General features: G+C 38.3%; 1 protein-coding gene across 9 annotated transcripts in view; it reads left to right on the top strand.

Annotated features, from left to right (window-relative positions):
• SPIDR (scaffold protein involved in DNA repair) overlaps window positions 1-26,231 on the top strand; it is a 206,925-nt gene that overhangs the window by 123,354 nt on the left and 57,340 nt on the right. For all 9 annotated transcript variants that reach the window (XM_062570385.1, XM_062570383.1, XM_062570384.1 and 6 more), the window contains exons 9-10: window positions 13,427-13,637; window positions 15,354-15,613. In XM_062570385.1, the coding sequence (XP_062426369.1) occupies window positions 13,427-13,637; window positions 15,354-15,613 (471 nt within the window). The remainder of the gene's footprint in view (window positions 1-13,426; window positions 13,638-15,353; window positions 15,614-26,231) is intronic.

The raw sequence follows: 26,231 nt of genomic DNA, 5'->3' as shown, positions 1-26,231 counted from the left end.
GTAGGAATTTAGAGGACAAAACTGAGAAAGAAGAAACAGAAGGACAAATGATTTAGAGGTAAGGATCTCTAAAGAAAAAAATATCTTCTTCATTCTCTTCCAAAATTCAGGACACCAGCGCTTTTGCTGCTCACGTCGGTATCGTAGCTGTAGGACTGGACGTTTCCTTTTCATCCCGTTCACCTCTCAGTCGGTAGCCATGCCAGAGCGGCAGCGGCATTAGCCTAAGGCCCGGGGTCCGACCGTCTCCGCTGAGACGGCAGCGCTGTTCTCTGGCTGGCGTCCCGGGGGTGCTGGGAAGCAACGTGGTCTGCACAATCTCTCTGCCTCTTGATCAGAGACAGTCAGGGTCACAGACGTGAATATTATCTTTGTGACGCTTCAAGCAAGCAAACAGATAATATTTTTTTTAAAGGAATGTTGCATGCAGCCTGTTGAATATAAAAACGTATCGGATGTTTGACGAGCTGCTCCGTGGAGGGGATGTGGCGAGTGCTCGGCTGCCTCCCCGGTGGAGGGGGCGGGAAGGGAAAGGAAGGCAAGGGAAGCGAGCGCACACGCGTGTGCCTGCGCTTGTGCGCGTGTGTACGTGCACATGCTGCAGTTATGGAACGGCCTCTTTTCTCTTGATGAATCCCTTGCGTCTTCCCTCTGATGTTAACTAAGCCAGGGAGCGTCTCTTTTTTGTTGCGTTGTAGTCGGGGAATTGTACCCTGTACATTTTTTCAGCTGAGCACATTTGCATACAGGATATCAGCCCTAAGTCTCCTCTTTGAAAAGTATTTGTACCAGATAGTTGTGTAGTTTCAGGTATGCATTTCATTTTTTTAAAGAAATTGTGAAGGAGCAAATACGGAACAAAAGCAGCTTTGCATTAAGAACAAGTGTATAAGTATGCGTTAAAATACAATACCCTAAACACATTTACTTGCCAAACCTAATGCAAGAGTGTGTTTCTTTCAGGTGCTGTTTAATGCTGGGGTTGAGCAAGAGATTCATTTGTATTTAGGTCCATCCTGAATTGCAGAGTGCGTGTGAATACTGAATATTACTTTCCTCCCTCCCCGCTGGCGACGCCAGGAAAGCCGGGGCGGCGAAGGCCTCGCGGGCTGGGTGCCCAGCGGCGCGCGCGCCTCAGCAGCGGTGCCCGAAAGCAGCGCGCTGCCTTTGGCCCGCCTGGGCAAGCGCGGGTCGCCCTTTGGAACAGGAGGCGTCTTGCCACCAGGGTGGGAAAAAGTGAAGACTTCTGGCTTACGAAGGCGTGGGGGCCAGCTGGCACAAACCCACTTCTCCTAGAGGTGATTTCTTACCACTAGTACTTCAGTTGTAGTAGGAGCAGTCAGGTGCCAAAAGAGCTAGTTTGACTGGAGCTTGGTCATGTTATCAAAAGGATTTTTTCTGCTATTTTACCTGTGCTAGCATGGGACTCAAAAACAGGGGCTGGTTTGATCCTGTATGCATAATATAAAGCCTAATTATTGTACTGTGATAAGGCAAACAATAGTTACTGTTATTTTTATAAAATTACAGGTACAGCGAAAAGTATAGAAAAGAAAATCAAAATGTGTGATGATTTCTTTATCAGTCAGCAGTCCTTAGATAGGTTCACAGGTCTTCAGATTTGTCTGCAAAATTCTTTCTTCTGTAACTTTGTATGCAGATTCCCGGCCTGTGAATAAGGATGGCATTATTTGTTGAATGTTAAAAGATATATTTAAGTTCTGGATTACCTTACAATTGTATACTTGGGAAATATGTGTGGAAATAAAATGTGTTTCACCTTTTATTGTATAATCATTTCTCTATACTGGGTAGTTTCACTTTTTCTGGAATTTCATCTTAGCTTTAAATCTCATTTTATTTTATCTTATTCTATCTTATTCTGTTCTGTTCTTTTTTATTTTATTTTGTTCTATTTGTTCTTGTCAGGACTAAGATTTACATAATAGCATACCTTCCTCTCTTTGTATGTCTTGCTGTTTTTCTCCAAAATGCCTACGCAGGTATTTTTCCATGTCTTCAAAGGTTTTGTTTGTGTTCTTTTCACAAGGGCAGGGCTGGATGCGATAGTAAGAGACACCCAGATGCCCAAATGTTCCTTTCCTTTGGGAATGTGTTGCTCCTGCAGAGCTCTTTAGCTGAAGCGGATTGTCTAAGAACTGGCTCTTCACCTAGGAGCACAAGACACCACTTCATTGCTACCAAGAGATTCCTCAATTTTTAAAGGTTATTGAGGGCTTGCTGCTGTAGTGGATACTTTTCTATCAGACTTGTAGAATTTTTGTTATATTTATGACAGTGCTTCCAGGCAGGAATCAGGTTACACTACCATTTTGTTAGACGCTATAGGAAGGTACAAATATAGATCTTGTTCTTGTTCTGAAAAGTTGTTTTTATTTTTTTACTCTGTATAGATTTTCCTGGTATTTTTCCCAGTCCTTCAACTTGGCTTAAATTAGTTTCAAGGAGCTATATTCATAAGACTGTGCTATGCAGAGAATTGTGGTAGATAAACTTTGAAGGTTGGGGGGGTTGTTTGTTTTATTTGTTTTTTTGCTTCTTTAGTTGGTTGATCTTGAAGTGTTTTAAAGAAATAGAAGCTTAGCTGTGTAGAAGTTAAAAAAAAAAGAAGAAAAAGAAAAATTAGTAACTACTTTCGACTTCCCTCTATATGTCTGTAATTTTCTTCTATCTGAAGTGGAAAAAACTGATTTCATCTAGAAATAAATATTCTTTGAAACTGAAAAGTAAACCTAGAACTTACTGAAGCTGTTTAGTCTTTAAAGGCTGATGAGACCACAGAAGAAGCAATTCAGGGTTTTCAAGAGAGGTATGAGGCCCATGTCTTTGCGTTATTAGGTCCAGTCTGCCAAGATGCCAGCGCTCTTGCCTGAGTCCAAAGAAAAGTTGTGGCATGTAAAAATAGTGTGATACAGCAGGAAAATTCACTCTGGCATGATCTGGTGGCTAATTGTTATTGCAAGCATTCAATGAAATAAAACAAATCAAAAGCTAAGCAATGACCTGGTGACCACCAATGTAAACTTTTAGTATTAAATTGAATGTTGTTTGCTCTGTACAATTATATCTTTAAAGTAATGTGTAAATAGTAATACTGCTCTTGATTCAAAAAAGCAAAATGAAGGCAGGGTTTATGAGTATATCTAATTTTAATTGTTATTTCTTAGAGGGTTTTTCTTTATTTCAGTTGTGAGAAAGAAATGCCACAAATTCCATCTACTGTGATTTAATGGAAAAGATATGCACTATTACACAGAAATAAATGAAGTCTGAAAATAATTCTTGAGAGTGATAACTTTTAAAGTACATACATTGATGGCTGTTTTCCACCCTAAAAAGAAGAAAGGTATTTTGTTTATCATAGAACAGAGTGTTTCTGTGGCAGGCTTAGTCTTTTGACTTTGCTTATATGACATGTTTCCTTGAATCTATGTCTCCCAGGATACTTCTGTAAAAAAAAAAAAAAAAAAAAAAGAAAAAATCGCACTCTTGCCCCTATCATTTTTGTGTTTATACTGATGACTCCAGTGGGTGGACTGCAGTAATCTAGATTCCAGTTTTAGCACCACTGTTCTGACTTGCTTGAACAGATTTATGTGGTACACAGACATGGTCATGTTTTAACTACTTTTCTATGATTTTATGGTATAATTTAGAAGTATTTTCTTCCTTGCTAAATCAGTCTCAAAATATACTACTTTCATGTATTGGATTTGCACAGGATAAGCCTATTGTGAACCCATGGAATTTTTACAATTTCAGAGTTTCCTTGTGTTTGGGGAAGAGGGGTATGTAATGTTGTAGCCCACGCAACAGGAGGTAGTCTGCACAGTGGCATTTTTTACTACTTTCTGAAAGCTGAAAATAGAGAGTCTACAAAGTAATTTATTAACCTGAGTATCAGCTCACCTCAAATCAGAACTGACCCTTCCTTTCTGAGAGCAGAAATGAGTCATGAATCTGTTTGCTGGCATCTACCACATACCTTGAACCAGCTTCGCCTGTGACAGAGGCTCCCTTGGAGCATGCTGTAATCACACTATTCTAAAGCTGGCTATAGTGGAGTTCTGCCACAGATCCTGAAGTGCCTTCTTGGCACCTTCCAGAGCTTTTACAAGGTGGCCAAGTGGTCTGGATTGCCACAGGCTGCTGCTGAGACCCTGTGTGAGACTGTGTTTCTGGGTTGTAGTCCGTAATTGTAAAGTGATTATATAAAGTGGCCATAACTGAACAAGCAAACAATACTCTTCCTTTATATTCAGAGCAGTACAGAACATAATCCAGAAAAATTAGCATGAAACTTTAGTTCCTTTTTGACAGCAGTGGCCTATTTCTGTGTTAAAAGAAGTCTCTTATGTCACAAGGAAACCTATCGAGACCAGGGCAACGAAGGAGCAATCATATTAGCACCTGCATTGGATGCCTTTTTTTTGTTAACTATCAGTGGTGAGACAAAGGGCAAGTGGAGTTTGAGTGACCAGTCCTGTACCAAGTGCTCTTTGTGGAGAACTGTGATTTATCTGTGTAAGAAATAATTTCACTAGACAGGACTAGAAGTTTGTCTTGCTCCACGTCCTGCCAGAAACCCAACAGAAGATGCCCAGAGAAGAGTACCAAAACAAGGCAATAGTAGAAGAATAAATCTGATGCTTTATTTAGGAAGATTAGATTTAATATTCCAAGACATAAAGAAAATTAAGTGCATGCGTATGTTGTCTTTTTGAATATTGTATTTTGCTCGGGATCATTTGTTCTTGTTAGTCTGCATGTGAAGACTTGTGAGCATGTATATGTCAGCATGGACTGGAAAAATGTCCTTGTTAATAGTAAATGTAAAACTTCTATGAAAGGAAAGGGTGATGTTCTTAATAGTTTCTACAAAATACTAAACAATGTATTTTATTCCAAATAAATTCCATTTTATTTGTTAAAGTTTCTCTGATAATCTTCCAAACTTGAATCAACCAACCAAGTATCCTGACTCTTTATACACTGATAATTTAATAGCAGAGAAAGAAACTCTGAACTCTAGTTCTGCTCTCTTAAGCATAGTGCTCAGCTGCCTGGGTGTGTCTCTTCTGGCCTTCAAAGCAGGTCCTCCTGGTACCTTGGGGTGGTGAAGCTGTGTGATGGTAGCAGGGCAGCCCTGCTGCTCACATTTCCGCCATAAGCAGAGGAGTGGTTGGTGGGACCTAATGCCTCAAATCTCCATCATGTCATGCTTTCTAGGAAGGGGGAAAAAATGGACAGCTTCCGTACAACAGAATATTTTGCAGATTTTCTTCCTCTTTGATGGCAAATTGTGGTCTTCACAATCCTTTGGACAGAGGGAGATGTTCATCCTCCAGTAGCGCACTCTAGAACTGAGGCCGGAGGGAGGATCTGATCTGATCTTTCCAATGAAGAATTTGTTGTAGGTAAATGAAGAACGCACGTATGAAATGGTGGCTCTGGGTGGTTACTATCTGAGAATGAGTTTTTAGAATTCTAATAGTTTCACTAACATATCAGCTTATTTTTCATCTAGTTATCAGAAAAATATATATAATAGCAGGAATTACTAGGAAGGGAGCTGAAAACATCATTATGTCAATCTAGAAATTCAAGGTGCATCCTTAGGTAGCAATTTCAGTCCCCCAACTCAAAAACCCAGAGCAGAAGTGGAAAAATATCAGAGAAGTGTGACAAAGAGAGGTATGGAACAGCTTCCCTATGAGAACGGAACAGGGTATGGTAGAGGTCTGTATTAGGAAGTGCACTGAGAAGGATGATGGTTCACTGTCTCTTCCAAAGCAAGAAGTGGGGGGCAGCAGTGTAACCACTAGGTGACAGATTCAAAACAAACAAAAGGACTGTAGAGCATTAGACTGTGGATGCTGCAGGATATTGTGGATGCCAGACGTTTTACAAGGGTTCAAAAAGCAGACTGATGAGTTCACGGAAGAAAAATCTACCAAAGACTATTAACCACAAAGAGATTTTTTCTGCCTCAGCAAGTCCTGAAGCTGAAAGTTATTAGAAGTTATTATTGTAGAGTATTCCGGGGAAGTTTCACTATATACTTGCTTTTATTTTTTAAGTGTTCCAGAAGCATCTGCTGTTTGTTGCTGTAAGCCCAAATACAGGATAGGTGGACCTTTGACCTGACACCAATATGGCCATTTCTGTGCTGTGTCTAACATTCACCATAAATTTTAATATGATGTAACTTTTGCAGTTTACTCACTTCCTTTTTTTTGCCTCTCAGAATCCCTACTACATATCCCTGAACTTCTGCTGGCTGCAGCCATCCTCACTGAGCCAGCTTTAACCAACCCTACGTGCAGTTTAGCACTGGGAGCACACAGAATAAGTCTTCTGAGTAATGAGCTCGTGGATAGTCAGACAGAAGTTGTTATACAGGGTGAACACAGAGACTGGAATTCTTTCATAACATCTCGATTATGAAAAGATAACTGTGATATTTATATCTCCCTACTTACTTGTAACACCCTCATCCTGTATGTGTTGGGGGGGTTGTTTTGGATTTTTCACAAAACATCTCTCTAGTTTAATGGTCTATTGTGTGCAACTTTTTTAAACAGACTTCTAGTAGAACTTTAAATCTTAAAAAACTTGTTTTGCATGACATGGGTGCTAGGTATTAAAAAAGTCTCAGTATCACAGTTGGAGTAGATTTTTAGTAAATTGTCTGAAAAGTATTAGCCTAGTAAGCCCAAGAGATTGTTTTCATGCCAGACTGTACGTAAGTGCAGGCTGTAAGGGGATTTTATGTTTGCTGGTGCTGAAGGACAAGCTTTGTTGTGATGAGCTGTTGTCTAGAATTGTAGAGATTTCTGGTGCTTTCTCTACAGCTGAAGGAAGTGACTGGAGAGCTCTAGGCTTGCAGGAACTCCGCTATTTTCCAACCTTGTTAAGGCTTGGTATTGTAGCAATTTTGTGGAGCTGGATGAGACTTTCTTTGATATGTCTGTGCTTTCCTACATGAGAAGATGGGTACATCCTTTTTGATAAGCACTACCTCACTGCAGAGGTGAGAGCACTGGCTATGTGAGGTAATAGTGCATGATGTTAACCACAAGCTTTTTATAGCAGAGCTCTTTCTAAATATAAATATTTCCATACAACTTATTTCATGTTGCAGGGTGTCATATTTCAAAAGGCAGCACTATGGCAAGCCCGTGGTTAGTTTATGAGATTACTTTGAAATTAATAAAATGATAAAGTGATAAAAATGTTGGCTTTGTGTAGTGTAATTTCTTGCTGAAATGATTTCTTAGGTTTACGAATAATATTGTTGAGAAGAACAATATTATTTTTTAGAAAGAACTTATGCTGCGATGAAGAAGATATGCTTTAATTACTTGTAACGTTTTAGTGATTTCCTTTAATTTTACTTTTTACTTAAAGTTGAGGAACAAATAGTAACAGTTTGGGATATAGCAATATATACATTGCATTAGTATACATTCTTTTCTCTATATGTTGTATTCATTCTAATAAAATATTTTTCCCATAGGGAAGCATAATTACTATCTATGTATTCACAAATAAAATGCATCATACACTAAAATTACACATTTTAAACATAGACCAAATAGCTTTTTAATTGTATAGCCTCTGCTGATCTACTACTCTGAAGTACTGAAGTTGCATTTCTTTGGAGACCTGACACAGCTGAGAATTTACAGTTGGCATATGTAACTCTGGACTTTGATCTAGATGGTTAATAGTATTTCTTCATGGAGAAAATAGTACAGTCAACCCTGGGAACTGTGTCCCATTATATATGATAATTTCAGAGAGAAATAACAGTTGAATTTTTGTTTTCTGCCTTTGAGGTGGGGCAGAGGAAGAAATTTTGCATTTTGTTTATGATGCTGTTATCACATAAGCATAGGTAGTATTTGCACAGCTCACTCAAGTGATGGTAAATGACACTGATGGAAGCTTACGTGAGTAATGGAATTACTCACATATTGATGAATAAAGACACTCATGGATGTTGCTCATGTTGAGATTCTTGCTATCTAGTAAATTCTGTATTTGGGCAATCTCTAGACGTGGCAGAAGCTGGCTTTTTGATTTGGGGTAGATATTGGGAAGACAGTCCTTGGGGGGTGGGTGGACAGTAATCTATCTGGATTTGGGAATTTTTTTTTTTTTTTTTTTTTAGTTGCAGTGCTCAGGCATTTTTTGAACATGCAGTGCTCAGGCATTTTTTGAACATTTTATAATTTCTCACAGGTAAAATAGTGCAAATGGCCCTCAACCCCAAGGGAAGGGCAATGTGAGTGCTCCCAATCAACTATTGGGCAAGAGAAATGATTTCTGGGAAGTCAGGGGTGGCCCTTGGGAATGCATGGGAGAAAGGGGCCTCCTGCTCCTGGGGACCAGCGCTAGATACGGACATGCCCCTACTCTGCATGTACAACTGCTGTTGTATTTGATGATATCAAGTCTTTACCAGGAAGCAATGTTTTGAGGCTTGAAATGAATCTGTTTTGTAACAACCTACAACATGCACTGAAACCAAAATGTTCCAAGTGTTCCATTAATACACTGCCCTTTTCAAAAAAAAGCCCAGCACTTTGTTAAAAACAAACAAAAAAAATAAAAACAAATAAAATCTCCCAAGTAAGCAAACAAAAAATATTCTCAAATTTAAAGTGCTCCAAAGTCATGGTGAGTTCATGAACCAGCCCCGCTGTTTGATGTCAGCACAACTCGGCGGAAGTCTGTGGTTTGTTAGCTAACTGCTGCCGTAGATTCGGCACTCCTCGCTGCCGGCGAGCGCGGGCAGCAAGCGAGCGCAGCGGCTGCACGAGGCAAACCACAGTCTGAACCTGCCGGCTCTTTGACAACGGGATTAAGACCCTGCCTCAATTTCAAACCTCAACTACGTTAGCCTGTCCCTTGCTGTAGGCTTTTGTAGCGTTTCGCAGCTCACGCCACGAGAGACCACGTTTTGCAGAGAAGCAGGCGAGCACCCCGGCTCCCGCTCGGCTGGGTGGCCCTTTCGTCACGGGGGAGGAAGAGAACAAGCATGCCACGTCCTAGGAGAGGGAAGCTGCTGCTGGAAAAGAAAAAAAATAACATTATTGCCTCATATTACTTCATCGTGTGACCGGTTAGAGCAATTGTTGCTTGTCTGTGAAAGTAAATACGGGGAAAAAAAATGTCCTGCAATGTAAAAAGTTCACAATCTCTACTGCAGGTCATTATAACTGACCTTTCCTCTAAAGGCGGTCAGCGAGGAAGTGGATCGCTAGTCCAAGGTTTAAATACACTTTGCTGAGCAAGAAGAAAATGAGAGAGGAATTCTTACAAGACTGTGTGTGAACTTTATTTTCTTCCCATTGTTTCTATATGATTTGATTAATAACATGATATCTCCTTCTGGTTCTTTGAAAGTAAGCATTTAAATACAGTGAAGGAGTTAGAAAAGAAGAAAATTAGGAGAGATCATGGAAGTCTTGGCAATACTTATTTAACACTTTGGTAAGTTTATGCACTCCTGCGGAATGTACTAGAAATCCCTCAAAGCCGTCTTTAAATCGCCTTACAGTCATTTTGCTTTGCAGTGGGAAAAATATTTTGTTAAGAGGCCCTGTTCCATGAACACAACACACACAAAGAATACACAGCAATGCAGAAAGACCCAAGGGGGACTCCTCCTTCCCCCATTTACTGCATCAGTTAACCATATTTGCTTGCTCTGTGTGCACTTGATTCCACCAGTGTTCAAGTGAAAAAGTAAGTAGGCTTACTTCTGCTTCTAGGGAAGCTGCAGTCGAGATGGATTGGGAAAGCTTATGGGATCAGCACTGGTGTCTCAGGTACACGGCAATACCTGCAGCTCAGGACAGCAATGAATGTGGAACTGTTTTTTAAAAAAAAACAAAAACAAAACTGTTTCAGCTTTCTTTGTCTGGCTCTGTATCTTCCAAGTAAACAACAAGAATTTAGGTGCATGTGTTTTTTCTTACCTCAGTTGTTTTTGTTGTAAAGAGCTCATGAACATTATACAACAGCAACGCAGAGTTTTCTGTAATGATGATGATCAAAATGCCTGTCCTTCAGAATTAGTTTGAGCTGAGCAGTATTAGGAAGAATTTCTAGCAAAGGAAAGAGTTTTCGTTCAATTAGTTCATATGTGCTGATACACCAGGGCTGAAAATGGCTTATGCCCGTCTGCGGAGACTTAGGTCTTGTTAGTTGCATGATCAAGAAAAGCTTCAGAGCAGTATCTCGGAGAACAAGCTTTCCACTTTTGTGGAGAGGCACTTAACAAGGCGCTCCTGTCTATTGATTATAGGGTGTTAATCTCATTCAATTTTTGTTTTATATTATTTTTGAGAAAAAGCATTTCTACAGTGAAATTATTTAGAGAAAAGTAGCTTTCCTTTGATCCTTTCACTGTATTTAAATTGGTGTATATTTTAATCAGTTTTAAAGTATGTTTGCTCTATTTACAGTTTCTTGTGGCTTGTTGCAGTTTCTGTTGAACATGTTCTCTTAAAAATATTTTGTTTTGTTTTCCTTAGTTTCCAAGACTTGGAACATATTTAGCTGGCTTTCTCACTTAAAAAAAAAATGATATAACTATAGTTGTCATTCTTTGGGGAGAAGGTATATATAATATTTTCATTTAGCTATCCACCTATATAAAAATAAAGGAGCTTATTATGAACTTCCTTCTTCATTCTTTCATTTTACTTGGTTACTGTTTCTATTTATTGTTGGTTATTTTCATTTCCTATTGGGAGAAAGCAAAATAGGAAAAAAATAAGCAGATCACTCTGATTATTCCACTGACTAAATAAAATAGTGACTACTAAGTCTGTGGACAGGTATGAGGGTCTAAAAAAAGTGATCGATTAGGGGAAGTGTTCTTAGGGAACTCATATTGCAGGTAAGAAATAGAGGACTTCTGAAAGTGTGTTTATCTGTCTTTATTCTTTCCTCTTCAGAAATGCTGATTAGTCATTAATTTAAAATATTACCCATGTAAAACTGAGCAGAGAAAGCTCTTGGTGGTTATAAAAGTAATCGAGGCATGGAATGCATAGGCATAGCAAAACCATGGTACACGTAATTTGGGTATCAGTAAAACCTGCCTGGCTTTAAAAAAAAGAAAAAAGAGAGAAAAGAAAAAAGAAAGAAAAGCTGAGCACATATCTGCAGCAGGAAAATAAAAATAAAAAATAAAACCATAAACCTCAGAGTTCCTGAAAGCGATTTGCTATTAACGTCAGTGTTTATAGAGAATGCGACGATTTAGATCAAGCAAACATTCTTTGACATTAGTGACGTAGCAGACTCGTGTTCAGAGAGATTTCCTGTTTACTTTGGGTCTGAATGCAGAAGTCTCAAGAAAGGAGGTGCTAACGTTTTCATTGCATATCTGTATGCAAAGACAGCCCAAACTGTTCTGAGGTTCATTGCAAGCTGTATGTACATTTTTATTCTTCAAAGTGAAGGAGTAATGATAGTTTAGACATAAAAATCTTATAAGATCAGAGATGTCTTGGTTTGCTGACATAAAAATAAGATTATTTTAGCACAAGTTCATTTTTAATGAATTACAAATTTTTAATAGGTTTGAAACCATCCTGGTCAGAAATATATGGTTCAGTAGCCACTTTTTTAATGCCTAAAAGATGGACAGCCCATGAAATCTGGGAGAAGAGCTCATTTAAAAAAAATGAAGGGAAAAAAGGTGATGATTCCTGAATTTAATCTTATAATGCAGAAAATAATCAGCCAATAACTATTTGGTAGCCTTGTGAGGTACCGTCGTACTTTTCCTAATTGGCATTCTGTTACCAAATTTACCTGGGGTCAAGAGATCGAGTGTCCATAAAGGAAGAACTGCTCACTTAGAAAGTGGTAGTAAGGCACTGTGATGAAGTTCACTGCTTAGTTTTGTGCTGTTAATTTTCTGTGAAATTATTTTTTTCAAATCATAATTTCTGTGAATAGTCACAAATAGAAATACATCTTTTTTGTAACGTGTATGAGTTATATTTACAAGGTTATTTTAAAATGTATACTCTTTTCTGAAAGGCAGCAAACTGTTTCCCATTTTCTTATGTTGCTTTTCTAATTAAAAAGTACCTGGGTTTATATTTAATAGCTTGTTGCAACTGTTCTTATTGTTTTGAAAATATGTATGCATTAAATTCTGTTTAGCTATCCACTCTGTACAGAGTAAAACAGTTTGTTGCAAGCCCATATTGCAATGTTTGTCTGGTAAAGATCAGAAATAAATAATTTTTTATTTTTCATTTTTACTTTGTGTGGTTGTATTCTAACAAATAATTTCATAATTGTGAAAACTTACTTGGTTTCCATAATATGACTGTTTAGCAATCTGGAGACTCAAGTCCTGAGGTTACTTCTGAACTCAGGTCAGCTCAGTTTTGCTGCCAAGGCAGGAGACCTTGTTTTACTCCCAAACGATACAAATCTAATAGTAGAAAAACACAGCCTGTAATAAACACACTAAGTGGGTTTTATTTTTCTTTTGATCATCTCTAGAAAATGAGATTGCAGGTTGTTTTGGTTAACTGACTTCATTAGATTTCTATCCTGTATGAAAAGTGTATTTCTAAATATATGATTGTGATACTAATGTGAAAAAATCCAGACATGCTTTACAGAATTTATTCTGTGTTTAGTGATTCTCCAACCATTACCTTAATCAGGTAGGCAAGAAATTGCTGCACGTGAAGCTATTTGGGAATTTACTTTGGCACCAGAAACCAAAACTGCGTCTTAGAGAGAAAGTTTGTAACAGCAGCAAACATACAGGAAATAGATCATGAGGCAAAATAATATGCAGTGTATCTTAGGAAAAGTGTAAGATTTTACTTTTAGAAAAAGATGGGAGAAAGAGAGGAAGGATCAGCTCTCCAGAGGCTGTGGTAAGGAGCAAGCTGGCATGCTCTGGCTCATGGGAAGTGTTGAGCAGAGAGGGGTGCTGCTCTGCAAGGCCGGACCAGCTCCAACCAAGCGAGCACGGAAACAGAATTAAAAATCCATTGTGACTCCTACTGTGGTTCAGGGACCTGGTCCTGTCTGGGAACGGCCACACTGGGACACCAAGCAGACTTCATGGGAAGCCGCTTGAGGTTCATGGCCTTGCCAACTAAGCCTGCTTCCAGACCTAAATTGTCCCTTGAGCTTGTACAGGGCTTTGCCCGAGCTGATGAGACTGATCTGAGCTGGCTAGATCTGTGGGATAGTTTATTTGCATTTTGGATAACTCACCTTCGGGTGTTTTAATTAGGACTGTAGAACAAAGAGGGGAGATATACAGCACAAAGCATATTTTTAAAAAGTGTTTTACTGTAGTATAACTTGTAATGCATTTGATGCCAATTAAATATTGTTTTTGCAGGCAAAAACTACTGCTCCGAAATGCAGATGTTCCTGTTATCATGAATACATACTTCAGTCAGAAGGTGCTACTTAGTGAACACTTAGAGACAAGAGAGAAGACACATGGTCCTGCAAAGATGCTTATTAGAAAAAATATTATATCTTTGGCACAGACATTTAGATTAAATGACAGTGAAGATGATCTACCACAGGAATCTTCAGAAAATCAGGTAAGGTGGGTTTTTTTTTGCAGTTGAGCACTTTGTAAGAAGTTGGTGAACAGATGTTTGGAAATCATACTAAAAATTCTGAATTACTGACCTGTTCAGTTTCCCTTTTCATTTAGCCAAAGCTGAATAATGTGATGTTTATTTAAATAATGTTTTCTTAGCAGAGGCTTTTGGCCCATCCAGATGCTGAACTGCTGTGAAGTTACTTTGCTGAAGTCTCACTACTGTGCTAAATAGTAATTCTAGCTTGGTTTTTCATTGATTTTTCTCTTATTCTTTGCAGCTAAATAGCCAAGTTTTATTTGAAACAAAATCCATTTTCTATTAACTGACTCAAATTATTAGTTTTAATAAATACTCTCTTTCCACTCACATTTCTTTACCCATTTCCTAATCAATCCTATCCTTTCTTTAAAGTATCAGTTGGTACTTGAGCCCTTCTTTGTTTCTTTTTTCCCTATTGTGGTTTTGTTTATATTAAAATTGCTATTGACTGTGCATGTCTTTAAATGTGGTTGTACAAGCTGAGGTATTTTAAGGGATCTGATACTCTGTGCCAGCACTTTCTGAAACTAAAGGTCTTGTAAAGGTTTTATGTTGACCATCCAAAATCATTCTTAACATTTGAGAAGTATGGCCTAAGAGTTTGATAAACAATTTTGAGTCCCAACATTTTCTGTTTGCCTTATATTTAACTCTTCCTTTAGGCCTGGGAATGAAAAAGTTAAGTTAATCAAATCCTAATCTTATTTCAGCAACCACTGCACCTTTTAAACAGCTTCTGCTTTGGTATGCCAAAACCAGTGTAATTGACCTGTTTCATTCATATTTCCTACCAAACAAAAACACTTCATTTGAAACTCAGGAGACAAGTTCACTGTAACAACTTTGTGGACAAGAGGTAGCAAAGCACCAGCATTTTCTTTTAAATACTGTAAATATTCTTCTCTACTGGTGCATAGTGTTTATGACAAAGTCTTTATAACTCCAAAAACTCTTCTTGGCATTCAACCTTTCACTGTCGAAATGGAAATTTGACTGTGCTGGGAAGGAGACATGTGATACCAATTTTACTAAAAGAAAGAACTTCTTTTAAAATGAAAATTAATGAAGTTACTTGTTCAAACTAAGGCAAGTCGTATCATGATTTTATTAATAGAAATTATTTTGGAAGTAGAAAAAGAATAGAAAGAGATTAAGGTTTTCTACTTTTCATTAATCATGAGATTCTTTTACATTGAAACTTTTAAGTTGGAAGACTAAATTATTATCCTATAAAACTAGACCCCTTCTTACTTGCAGCTTAATCTGAAAGCTGGAGCATTGAAGATAGATTATACCCCTTTCTAGGAGAAGAAGAATCAGGCCATCTTAGAAGTAAAAAGGAAACTCAATTCAAGAAGAAAAATGATAAATGCTAATGCCAGTTCTGTTTTCCTCCTAGCGTAACCCTTATTTGTCATGGATTGAGTTATTTCAGTCCAGGACACCAGTTTCACACAAGAGAGCTGTGTGCTGAGCTCTTTCTTGAGTGTTAATTAAAAATCCACAATAAATGCTGGCCATTAGTCTGTAAGTTAGTTTATACGTAGTAAGTATTTTGAAACTAAACTTGTACTTTTTGTGAACATTTTTTGTGTTGAAGTTTTATTCTTTTGCACTATGTGATTTCAAAGTCTCGTGAAATGTTTCTATTAATGGGTTTTCCTTCACCAGGTTGCTTGTGCTCCAGAGACTACACAAATCCGTAACAAGTGTGATTCCAAACTGCACTCCTTAGCCCTCAGTACTGTTAATGATTCTCTGCTTGAAATGGTAGAAAGTCAGGGAGCAGTGGGATGGAGAGAAGTGCAGGTACGAGTGGTTATCCAAAGGGTGTACTGTTTGCCTGCAAAAGAGGGTTTCAGATGCCAGGTTCAAGAAAACAAGCCTACTCATGCAACATCCATCATGAATTCAGACCAACCAAACGTTAGGTGAGTAAAAAGATACATGGGAATTTTGCTGGTGAGGTTGTAACATATGAGAAGCCCAAGGAGGGGGTGGAACTGCTGTTCTTAGTCCTCTTTCAGCAGGGGATAAGCACACTCCACAAAGTACTGGTTCTTGATGGTGATGGTGCATTTTTTAAAACAGTTTATTGTGAAATATGGTTTGTCTGCTCGGAGAAGGGAAGGATTTGTCTTTCTGCCTGCAGTAAGTGTGTTGTAGCAACAGATGACAGAAGGTTGAAAATGAATTAAAGGAAAGTTAATATAAAACCATTGATGATTGTAGATGTTTACTATTACTTGAGAGTCTCTGAGAGACTGTTACATCAACCAATTCCCATTTACTTCCCATTTACCTAATTCAGCCTCCAATATGCAAGTAACTCTGTGCAAGTAACTCAGAGAGTTGTCTTCTGAAACGGGAGTATATGCAGAGATGGAGAAATGAAAATAGAACAGATATGCTAGACACAGTTCTCCCTTCTGACCAGTACTGAGCTGTTGAACCCTTTCCTTTTTTTCCTTATGTTCCTGCAGGTTTGAGGCCAAAGACTGATTTCAGAGTCTTTCTCGGCAACTCTGGCTTTAAGATCACTGTGGCTATTTACTGAATCTCCTTCCTTTAGGTTTTGTGCTAACTTTCAGTTCATGCCTTGTTAGACTATTATGAGGCAAATACGCTCAATTTTGTTTTCTCTTGGGAAGCTTATTGAAGTAAGCTACAGTGGCAGAGCTTTTATCAGAGTTCTGAGTACAGCTTTTCAGAGTATTAGGAAATTCTCTTTTCCTGAAGAGTTTAGGGCCTGAATGGAGATTGCAGTCAGTTTAAAGGGTTGCATTGAGAATTCCCTAGCTATAATTTGCAATACTCTTTGAAGGGATTCTTCAAAGGTTTGGAGAATTTGAATTCCTCCAAACCACTCTGCTGCTAGTAATAGCATGCTCACAGGTCCCTCTTCCTGAGTTTTTGAAATGCTGGAATTCTCCCATCTCTTGCTGCCTTCTATGCCACTGAATAATTTACAGTAGTCATCAGTCAGTAATCTTCCTTCGCAAGCATTTAGGAGGCTTATTCTTTCCTCAAATGCGTAGTTGATCACCTGTAGAAAATTAATAACAGTATCCATTATTTTATAAAAGGTCATTTATGTATATGGAGTTTGCATTAAGTTAAATCAATTTTAAAGAGTAATTGATAGCTTTTGTTGTGTGAACTCATTGCTTTATATTGGTTTAGCTGTTTCTAACTATTATAAAAAATGAGAGAAAAGTACTTTATCAGCACCAAATCTAATCAGTCTAATAATTTTGACAACAATGTTCCTCTGCATAGATTTTCTTTCTACAATTGATCAAAAGTCAGGCCAGCTGACAGTCTGATTCAAATTGATGTTAACTCCTTTAATTCTAGCTGAGTTCAAAGGGTAATACCCTCTCCATGTTTCCTTTTAAAGTCTTAACCAAGAATACTACTTAACTTGCAATCACAGGTTTTCAGGTAGTTAGCCTGCCTCTGTCCACACCCTTTGCAGGAATGAGGTGAAGCTAACAGAAAGCTGAAGATTGCACTTCTTATATCAAACTTGAAATAGAAATAAATTTTTTTTAAAAAGGTCCTTTGCTTTTAAGTACATGCAGTAGCTGGATAATCTCATGTGCAGTTGTTAAATCTTGGAAGTACCTCTAATTTTATAGATGTTCCAGCTCAGAAAAAGAGCTCAGATGTTGTCCTTCTCAGCTATCAGGCTATTGTTTGGAGCCATGTTCTCTGAGGAGAAAAATCAGCCCTCTTACTCTTTTGAAAAGAAGAGAAGGACCACCTCTTCTAGAGACTGAGGAGTGGCAAACACCTAGTACTGCTTCATCACCTGCCATTTTCATGGCTCATAAGCATCCATATGAGATTTTGTCATCTATCAAAAATATCTGTCTGTCACCTGATAGCGAATGAATAGGTCTGACACCCTCTGGCAGTCCTTTGAACCAACTGATTGATCATTCTTTTGTAAAGCAAAACTTTTTTTTTTTTGGTAAACTTCTTTTTTAAAAGTAAAATTGCTGTGAAAACAACACTTGTATTTCAGAAGACAGGATGAGTGAGAGAATCCATTGATTTGTTAAACAAAAGATTCTAATGAGTTACAAGGCAGATGAATAGTTAATTTGTTTGTATTTTAGACAGGCTATTTTGTTGCATGTCTTTTTTTTATATCATTCCACACTAAATTAGATGTTGTTGCCAAGGGAAGCACAAAAACACAGTAGAATGAAAGCGGCATGAAATCAAATATGTAACAGAGAAAGTAATGTGTTTTGTTCAGGGCATCTAGTTTCTAGAAGGAGACTGGCAAATTGTGGGAGAAACCTCGATTTTCCTTTTACGGAAATTAATTAATTGAATTATTTAAAACTAAAATGAGTGAAGTGCTAGAAATCAGGTAATACCTACCTGTATGTAGCCTCTGTTGTTCATAAAGATAAATATATAGCATACTGCCTTTAGGGATAGACAAGTAATTATGTCTAATGTTTTAAAGTTTATTTAGTTGAAGTGTACTTTCTTAGGATGATGAAAAACCATTACAGAGATCAAAATGTTCTCCAGCTTCTGTCATACTTAAATTATTCTCACATTTCCCATGTTATTGTCAAATCATTTGCCTTTTCCCTCAGTAATCGACTGTTCTCGCAAATGAACTTCTCATGCTCAAGGAGTTTCAAGGAGGAAAACAAACAAAAAAAGAAAGTATGACTTGCCATGACTGTCTGCCTCTTTCCAGCATTCCTGGCATACTTTTTGCTGCCTTTTTCCTTCTGATCAGAGAAACTTCTACAAATGATACAACACATTTTTGTCTAAAACTGATTATTTTGACTCTTTTTGAAAGAACCCTTATCTATACACACACAAATCCAAAAAAGAATCCTGTCAACCTGAGGAGCTTTTGGCATTGAGGTGTCTGACTCACTGTGTCGACCTTGTACTTTGTGTTCCTGGGATAAAGCAGTGTATAATTTGGATTTTGCTATTGCCAGTATCTGTTTGTTTTGAGTGGGCCACGTGAGTTCTGCAAAAAACAGAGTTGGTCAGTTTTATTCCTTAAAGGAGAGGGATCATTGTGTGGTAGTTGGTGAAACTAAAATAGGCACATTTTTTAGGACTACTAGGCAGTTAAACCATTCAGAAGGCTCGAAAGATTTGGTTTAGGAAGCTGGACAGAAAAGGGTGTTGTCTATTAAAGAGGAAAAGCTAAGCAATTCTAAAGTAAAACAATGCTAGCAATGGCAGTGAATCCACATTTTAAAATCTTTGTGGGTGAGTAAAGAAATTTTCCATTCGTTTCTCTTGGCATATTATTTTGACCTACTTCTCACCTGAATGTTAGCGCTCTAGCCCACAATCGTATTCTGTACCAAGATCAAAAGAAGGACAACACATTTACTTTAAAAAATAAAGTAATACGCCTCCATTCTGCAGTCACCAATAGTTTTTTTGGTTTTACTCTCTATTTTGTTTTTTATTTGCTAGATCTTAGAGAAACAAAGAGGCCAGCTACCATGCAAGCAGGACCCTTGGGGGGAAAAATATTTAGAACAGCCAAGCATTTGTTTGAGTGGCTGGAAGAAATGGAAGCGTGGGGAAAGTAGCATTTCTATTTTTGAAAAGGACCACAGAAACATTACAGTCAGTTGCTGGGATTGATTATGCTCTAGCAAGTTGTTGCAAATTTCTGTGTACTCTCTGCCTATGTAATTCTGTGTAAAATGGTTTTATTGGCAAGTAATAATCCTGTAAAACTGATTCATTCAAAATAGTACTTCCTTTTTCCTCTCTTTCTTCATCTAATAATGGCTGCTGTTTACCTTAACGCAAAAGCAGTCCATGCATCAACCTGTCTGGCAGCATTCACAAGTAAAAGTTGAGTGTCAAGAGCTACAACTAGCATTTCAAGAAGGTACACTAATATATTGGTAAGTCATACTTGAGGTAAGCTGAACTCAGCTTAAATTTTGTAAGGCATATTTTTTTAAAAAACAGTGGAGATTTTATTTTTTGAAAAAGGTCCACATTGGAAAGGACTGTCACAAAGATCCATGTTCACAGATGCTAACATCTGTTTGTATATTTTTTGTGGCTGACTTAAAATCTGTTTACAGCGTTCCATTTTTTTTTTGTGTTTTTCAACAAAACATTTTAAATGGAGTGGTCATAAATGTAAGTTTTAAAAAAATTACTTTATGTTTCTTGGATGTGCTTTTTCAAGTGGGAAATAAACAGGAAATAGGTAACTGAAGTGCAGTAGAGAGTACTCCATAAGCTAGATATTTTCTGATTTCCCCTTTTCAGATCCTCCTCAGAAGTGAAAATACGTGCTTTTAATATTCTTGCAAAGTCATCTAATTGCTACTTGAGTGGCTTTAATAGTTCTCCTAGCAGCTGTGGTTCAAGGTCTAGTAACCTGTTTCTGCTTCGAAGCCTCCTTTTTTTTTTTTTTCTAAGCACAGTTAAGACTCCCTGATACTTGGATTATTCCCTTTTGTCTCCACCCTGCCCTTTCTGTAATTCTCAAACTGGGGCACCAAAACAGAGACTAAAGACAAATGGCTTTTGGAAAAACAGCTTTGAAATCACATTATCCAGCTGAGACATTAAGCTGTATTATATATTTAACATCGAAGTTTCCCTATGTTGTTGCCCAGATAGCCCTGAAAATTGGTTTCCCTGCTGCTGATGCTGCAGATGGATGGGTGGAACTTTGGCTTCTTCCAGTGCCACTGTAGTATAACAATTTGTTAGTTTGACATTACCGTTTATTTTTCAGTGCTAAATATTTACATAATCTTATTCTGTCCGAGGGCAAGGTGAATGCAACTGTTATCTGACCTACTTGGTATGGGGGGGGGAAGCCCCTCCCACATATGCCACTGAGTTTAGACCCTGTGCTGGGAGTAGACAATTAAATAAAAAGAATTTATTTTTTTCTTTAATTGATTGTTGTCCTAAAACTTGTCAGGACAGTGGTAAAGTTGCTGATGCAGAAAAAGAGTCCCATGAAGATGGTAGCCAGGATAGACCTCAAACATGACACTGATTTGGTCTCTTTGGAAAGTAAATGTGCAGGAACAGAAATCAATCAGTCAGATGATGGGCAACACTGTTTGCATGCCTTGTGTACAGCTAGGTACACTGATGCTACTGGTTGCTAGCTTATATTTCCTCCATAGTCAACGTAAGTGCTTAAACTGATCAATAAAGTGTCCATGTGTTTACAAATATGGACCTCTAAAGATTATTTTGTTGGTCAAGAAAAAGGAATAAGTCTACTGATTGGTATGTTTCCCATGATAGAGAAATCCCAGAGATACGTAAATAATGTAGAGAGATAAATATTATGGAAGCATCATTATGCATAGTTCTGCATTCACTACCGCTCATTTTGCAACTGTACCTTTTTCCTCCTCCCACATCTGATTGCAGACAGTGCTTTAGTAACCTGGAGAAACCTTATTGTACCTGAACACCTCATTTCTTGCTGCTGTCCATTTTATGTGTTTGTCCACTGAAAAATTATTTTGGAAAGAATATAAAAAATGAGGGGGAAGGGGGACAGTGATACAGTCACCCGTATGTTATCCTATAGTGGAAACCAATTTAGGAAGTCAAAAGGCAACAATTTGAGAAGGTAATTTTCCAGCCCTAGAGCTACAATAAAGGTATGTACTGTTGTACATTGTCTAGTTGAAACCAGGAATAGTAATTTTCCAGCACCTGTTATTTGTCAAGAAGTATTCCAAGATGGCCTACGTAAAAAGTATGGAATCTTTCCCTTGTTTTTGACCTTTCTTCCCCTTGAATTTTTGTATCTCTGAAAGTTATGTGGCTGACAGAACTGAGAGCAGAAATCCTCCATGTGTGCTTTACACCCCTACCTTTCACTAAATGCATGACTGCAGTCTTGACCTGGAGGGAGTGTTAAAATCATGCTGGAGCAGCTCTCCAAAACTTTTATAAAAGCCAGATTGTGTCTCTGGAATTTGTTTTCCTGCTACTATGGTACTGAAGGTGAGGGCCATGAGCACTGGTAAATGTTATAAATACAGATATTTATGTGGACACACATTGAGGTAACAGTTGGGAGAGAAGTCTGAACTACCCAAATACTGTAGGTAATTTCTGTGCAACTTGGGCAGGTAAATGCTCTCTGTAAGCACTCACTTAGTATCTGCATAGATCAGTGGATGTGCAAAGAAACATCAGTATAGACTGAATTACAATAGCAAGTTTCCCAAAATGAAGATTGCTAGGAATAACTTTTCATCAGCTTTTAAAAAGCTTCTATTTGGATATGACAAATCAGTACTTCTTGGAAGGATGATATGAACATAATCTTACTCTTTGGGAAAGAAGGAAGTCTTTTATACCAAAGCCCATCTTGTGTGGCTTAGAGTCCATCTTGTGTGGTTTTAAAACTGATGTGCACACACTAATAAATATAAAAAAGGATAGAGATTTGTATTGTTTGGCTTTGAAGAGCTGACTCTTAATCTTGTATGCACTTCATTTTATAAAATATTAAAGATTAAGATTCAGTGAACAAAAAGAATAAAATAAAACTCTTTAGAGGAGACCCTCTTAGTTACTATGTCTTTTTGTAAGCATTGTGGTTTAATATTAGGATATAACTTATAAATGTTAGTAACACTTAATGAACTTATCTTAAGCTCACATGCCAGTCTCTCTCAAGTCCTGACTAGTTGCAATACCTGCTATTCTTGTCCCATTTCTCTCAGCCAGCCAAAGTCAGCAGTGTCAGACTGGGTAGGGATTCACAACACAGATGCAGAAGCCATCAAGCTTGTTTAAGTTAATCCCCCAACTCCCTCTTTTGCTTAAGAGGTCTTTGCGGGGCAGGGAGAAGAACATGCTCCTCAAATGAAAAAAGCTATGAACAAAGTCTTGAGATAAATTTACTGTGTATTAGACTTCACAGTGTAAAAACCTGAGCAGAAAGGTGTTTAAGAGAGAGAGAGAGTTATTTTTGCAATTTTAGCCCTATATTAAGAAAAAAAGGAAATGATTTGCCTATGCCTGGTACATATTTACAATGTTTTTGCAACTCACTGAGTTTAGATACTTTAGATACTTTAGATACTGAGGTCTACGTTTGGCTGCAAGGTGAGCTTCTCTGAATGGTTGGTTTTAAAAGCACGTAAGGCTAGAACTGAAAGCAAAATGTATTTCAGGGAAGCTTCGCATTTAAATAGACAATGAATGATGTTGTGAAATTGCCAAATTTTTGATCATGCTTGTGGTGTGGGCCCAATTTCATTCAATATTTTACATTGCATGGTAACATGATTTAATATACGTATTTTAAAAATTATTTCTCTGTATCAGTGGTTTCCTGACTCTGGTTCACTTGCTGTTAGTACCAGGTACACCAGGCATAGAGAAGGTTCTCACAGGAGCAGCTCCCGACCCTGCCCTTCTGGAGGTGCTAATCTGAGCCATCAGGCAGTCCTGTCCACCTAAGCAGTTACCACTAGCCAACAATAAATACCTCTGTGCAGCTGCTTACTGCAGTTCAGAGTTGTTTACTGATCTATGCAGCTACAAGCAGCCACCTCGACTCATGGTGAGGATATTCATTGCTACCAAAAGCAGTGACAGAGGGCAAAAATGGAAATGAAGGCAGCAGGCAGTTTCTCCCTGTTTTTATGGTGTGTCCTCTGCCCAGGCAGTTGTTATCCTTTGTCTTCCTTGTACCCACAAACGTAGATATTAAGTAAGAGTAAGCTCCAGTGCAGCGTGTAATGGAGCCTGTTCAGGGTTTTCAGTCTCCATGGGTTTGTGCTTCAGTTTGGCTCTTGGAACTTGCGTTGCCACTGCATGATCTCGTCTTGTTTTCTCCTGTGCAATAGCATCCCCGTTTCTGAGAAGATGGCTTTAAGGAAACTGTTCCAGACCAAGGGGAGCTTACTTATGAGTGCCTCCCTGAGGAAGAGGTACAGTCCCTTCCACAACTGTGCAAGGGGTCCCAATTCCTTGCACAGTGCCTGCTGCAGGATGTCCAGCAACAAGGAGACTTTTACTTCTGTTTCTGAGTGAGCTCACAGGGGCAATGCAAGAAAGGCAGTACTGGTGAGATGGGATAAGAGAAGGTACTGGAGTCCCAGTGTTCGAGAGGTAGGAGATGGTGTTGGGATCATGGAATTAGAGTCCTAAGTGAGGGAGTGCCTCGTAGGTGGTTAGAGAAGGAAATGCTGCATGGAGCTGAGGTCATCATATGGGGAATATGAGAGTAGTCATAAAACTGTAAGATACCATTTTGTGTGATTTACCTTTCTGTATGTCCATTAACTCCCCTTGAGCAAGTAGTTCCTGCTATGAATTACCTGTCTGAGGCACCAGGTTTCCCCATTGTTGAACTCAGATATGATCTAGTCACGACATTTACAGATGTTTTTGTCTTTGTCCCATGATGATGGGATTATGTATTTTCCTCTACTTCTGAACAAATGCCAAAATCTGTAAATTCCATTTGACGTGATGAAAAACGTGCCAGGAAATTAATTCTATTGCAACAACAATTTATGTCATATCTTCAATATAGAGCTATAAATTAACTGACCATATTAAATAACATAAATAGGAAGCAGAAGAACTTGTTAACAAAAACATTCAGTGCCTAATCTTTGCAAAAATACTTCCATTTCTTTGTTATTTCTATTAAATTCTAAGTGCATATTTCCTTTGCATGAGAGCTTAAACTGCCAAAAAACTCTTGCAGCCTAGGTTATTCAGAAATGTTGAAGAATACCTGAAATGGGAGCTCATCTATATTTTGATGCTTCTGTGTATTTCCGACTTATCATCTGTAATCAAACTACTGGGGTTTGGGAGAGAACTGTAGCAGTAACATTCTGAGAAAACAGGCATTTAAAGTAGTTGCCTCAAAAATCAGAAAAATCAGTGACTCTGAGACTGCTTTCATTTAAACAGTGTAAGCTGGAAGGAACTCTGCTAAGCCAAACTGAATGTTGTGGATTTGAAACAAATGAGTTGGAAATCACATTATGAACAGAGAAGAGAATGGGAAGAAGCCAAGGCAAAAAGAGGTTCCACCTCTGATTTGGAGGTAGTAACTTGAGCAGATCAACAAAGTGCAATCAGCTAGTTTATTTTTAAATGCTTGTAAAAGGTTGTGCCATGTCTGGTAGCACGTTTCTTGTATCTGTATGTTAGATTTAGATAACTTCTATGTAGACAAATAGATTTTATTCTAACTTTAGTTTGGTCTCAGTTAATCTGTGGAAGCTAGATTTGGAGGTGACTTGTGTGGTTGCAAGTGATATCTGGGTAATGTGAATCAAAGATAATTAAAAATTATGTGTTGGATAAAACCATGAAGAACCAATGAAGAACCATGGTGCTGTGAAATAATAATTTTTAATGTACTTTTGAGTGTTTCTAAGCTTTTAAGGTGAAGACCAAAATTTCCTATTCAGCCTTAGACATAAAATAATTTTCTTTTTTAAAAATGAAAAAGTTAGCTATGATTCTTATTTATTGGCGGGATTTCAGCAGCTGAATTTAAGATCCACGTCAAGCATTTTGAGATGCAAAATAAAACTGAGGCTAGGTAGTACTGTTATATGCTTTATGTGCTTCTAAAAGAAGCCTCCACTTTTTCCTTTGAGGAGGATAATGTTTGAACACCAGCAGCTTGTGAAAGTTCTTAGAAATCAGGAAATACAGGACCAGTACTGCGATTATCTTGGTGCGAATGAATAGCCAGTCTGTACCCAGTCTGCAAGCCTGTGTAGGCATGAAGGGCTTCTCTCTGTCTGAGGTCACATGCTGAAGTAAACAGAAGCAGACAGTGAAAAAGTAGCTGTTTTCGGGACAAAATTAACTATTTTTAAATGGCATATAGACAGTCTGATAGTCAAAGAATAACCAAGACTCTGTGTGTTCAGCATGGTTGAGCTGCTGAGTAGTGGAAGCACTTCAGTATCCTGATGTTTTTGTCTGAATCTGTAACCTTGGAGTTACATGCACCTTCTTTTCCATTAAATAGAAATAGATGTCTTTTCCTTTTTTATATGTATATGTGTGTGTGTGTGTGTGTGTGTGTGTGTATTTGCTAAGTTTGAGACTAATGCATCTTCTGCAATATTGTTTTATGTTTGACACAAGAGAAATATAAATCGCGTATTAAAACTTGAGAGTGCATAGAACTGAACGTATAAAGTGTCTTTGATCGGTGCATTCATTATTTACTACAACAAAATTCCCAACACCATTACAGCAAAGCATATCCTGATAGTAACGCATCGGAGGAATGAGACCGCGTCCAGCTTCGGCGCAGCCTGACGTTCTCATGCCCGTGGCTCTGTTCCCCGGTTAACAGATATTTCCTTCCTTTGTGCGCGCCGTCGCCGCGCGGCCCTGGCTCGGGGCTGCGGGAGGATCTGCTGGGCGAGCCGGGCGGCCACGTGACGCCGCTCGCCCCCGCGTCCCCCGCGCGCGCTGCGGCGCTGCACACGCTGTTCAGTAAACAAACTTTGGAGAACCAGAGCGAGCTGGTTCCGAGCAGCC

This window comes from Rhea pennata, chromosome 2 (genome assembly GCF_028389875.1).
Source record: "Rhea pennata isolate bPtePen1 chromosome 2, bPtePen1.pri, whole genome shotgun sequence".
Taxonomy (NCBI): domain Eukaryota; kingdom Metazoa; phylum Chordata; class Aves; order Rheiformes; family Rheidae; genus Rhea; species Rhea pennata.
Note: the sequence above shows the minus strand (reverse complement) of the source record. Positions and strands in the feature narration are given on the sequence as shown.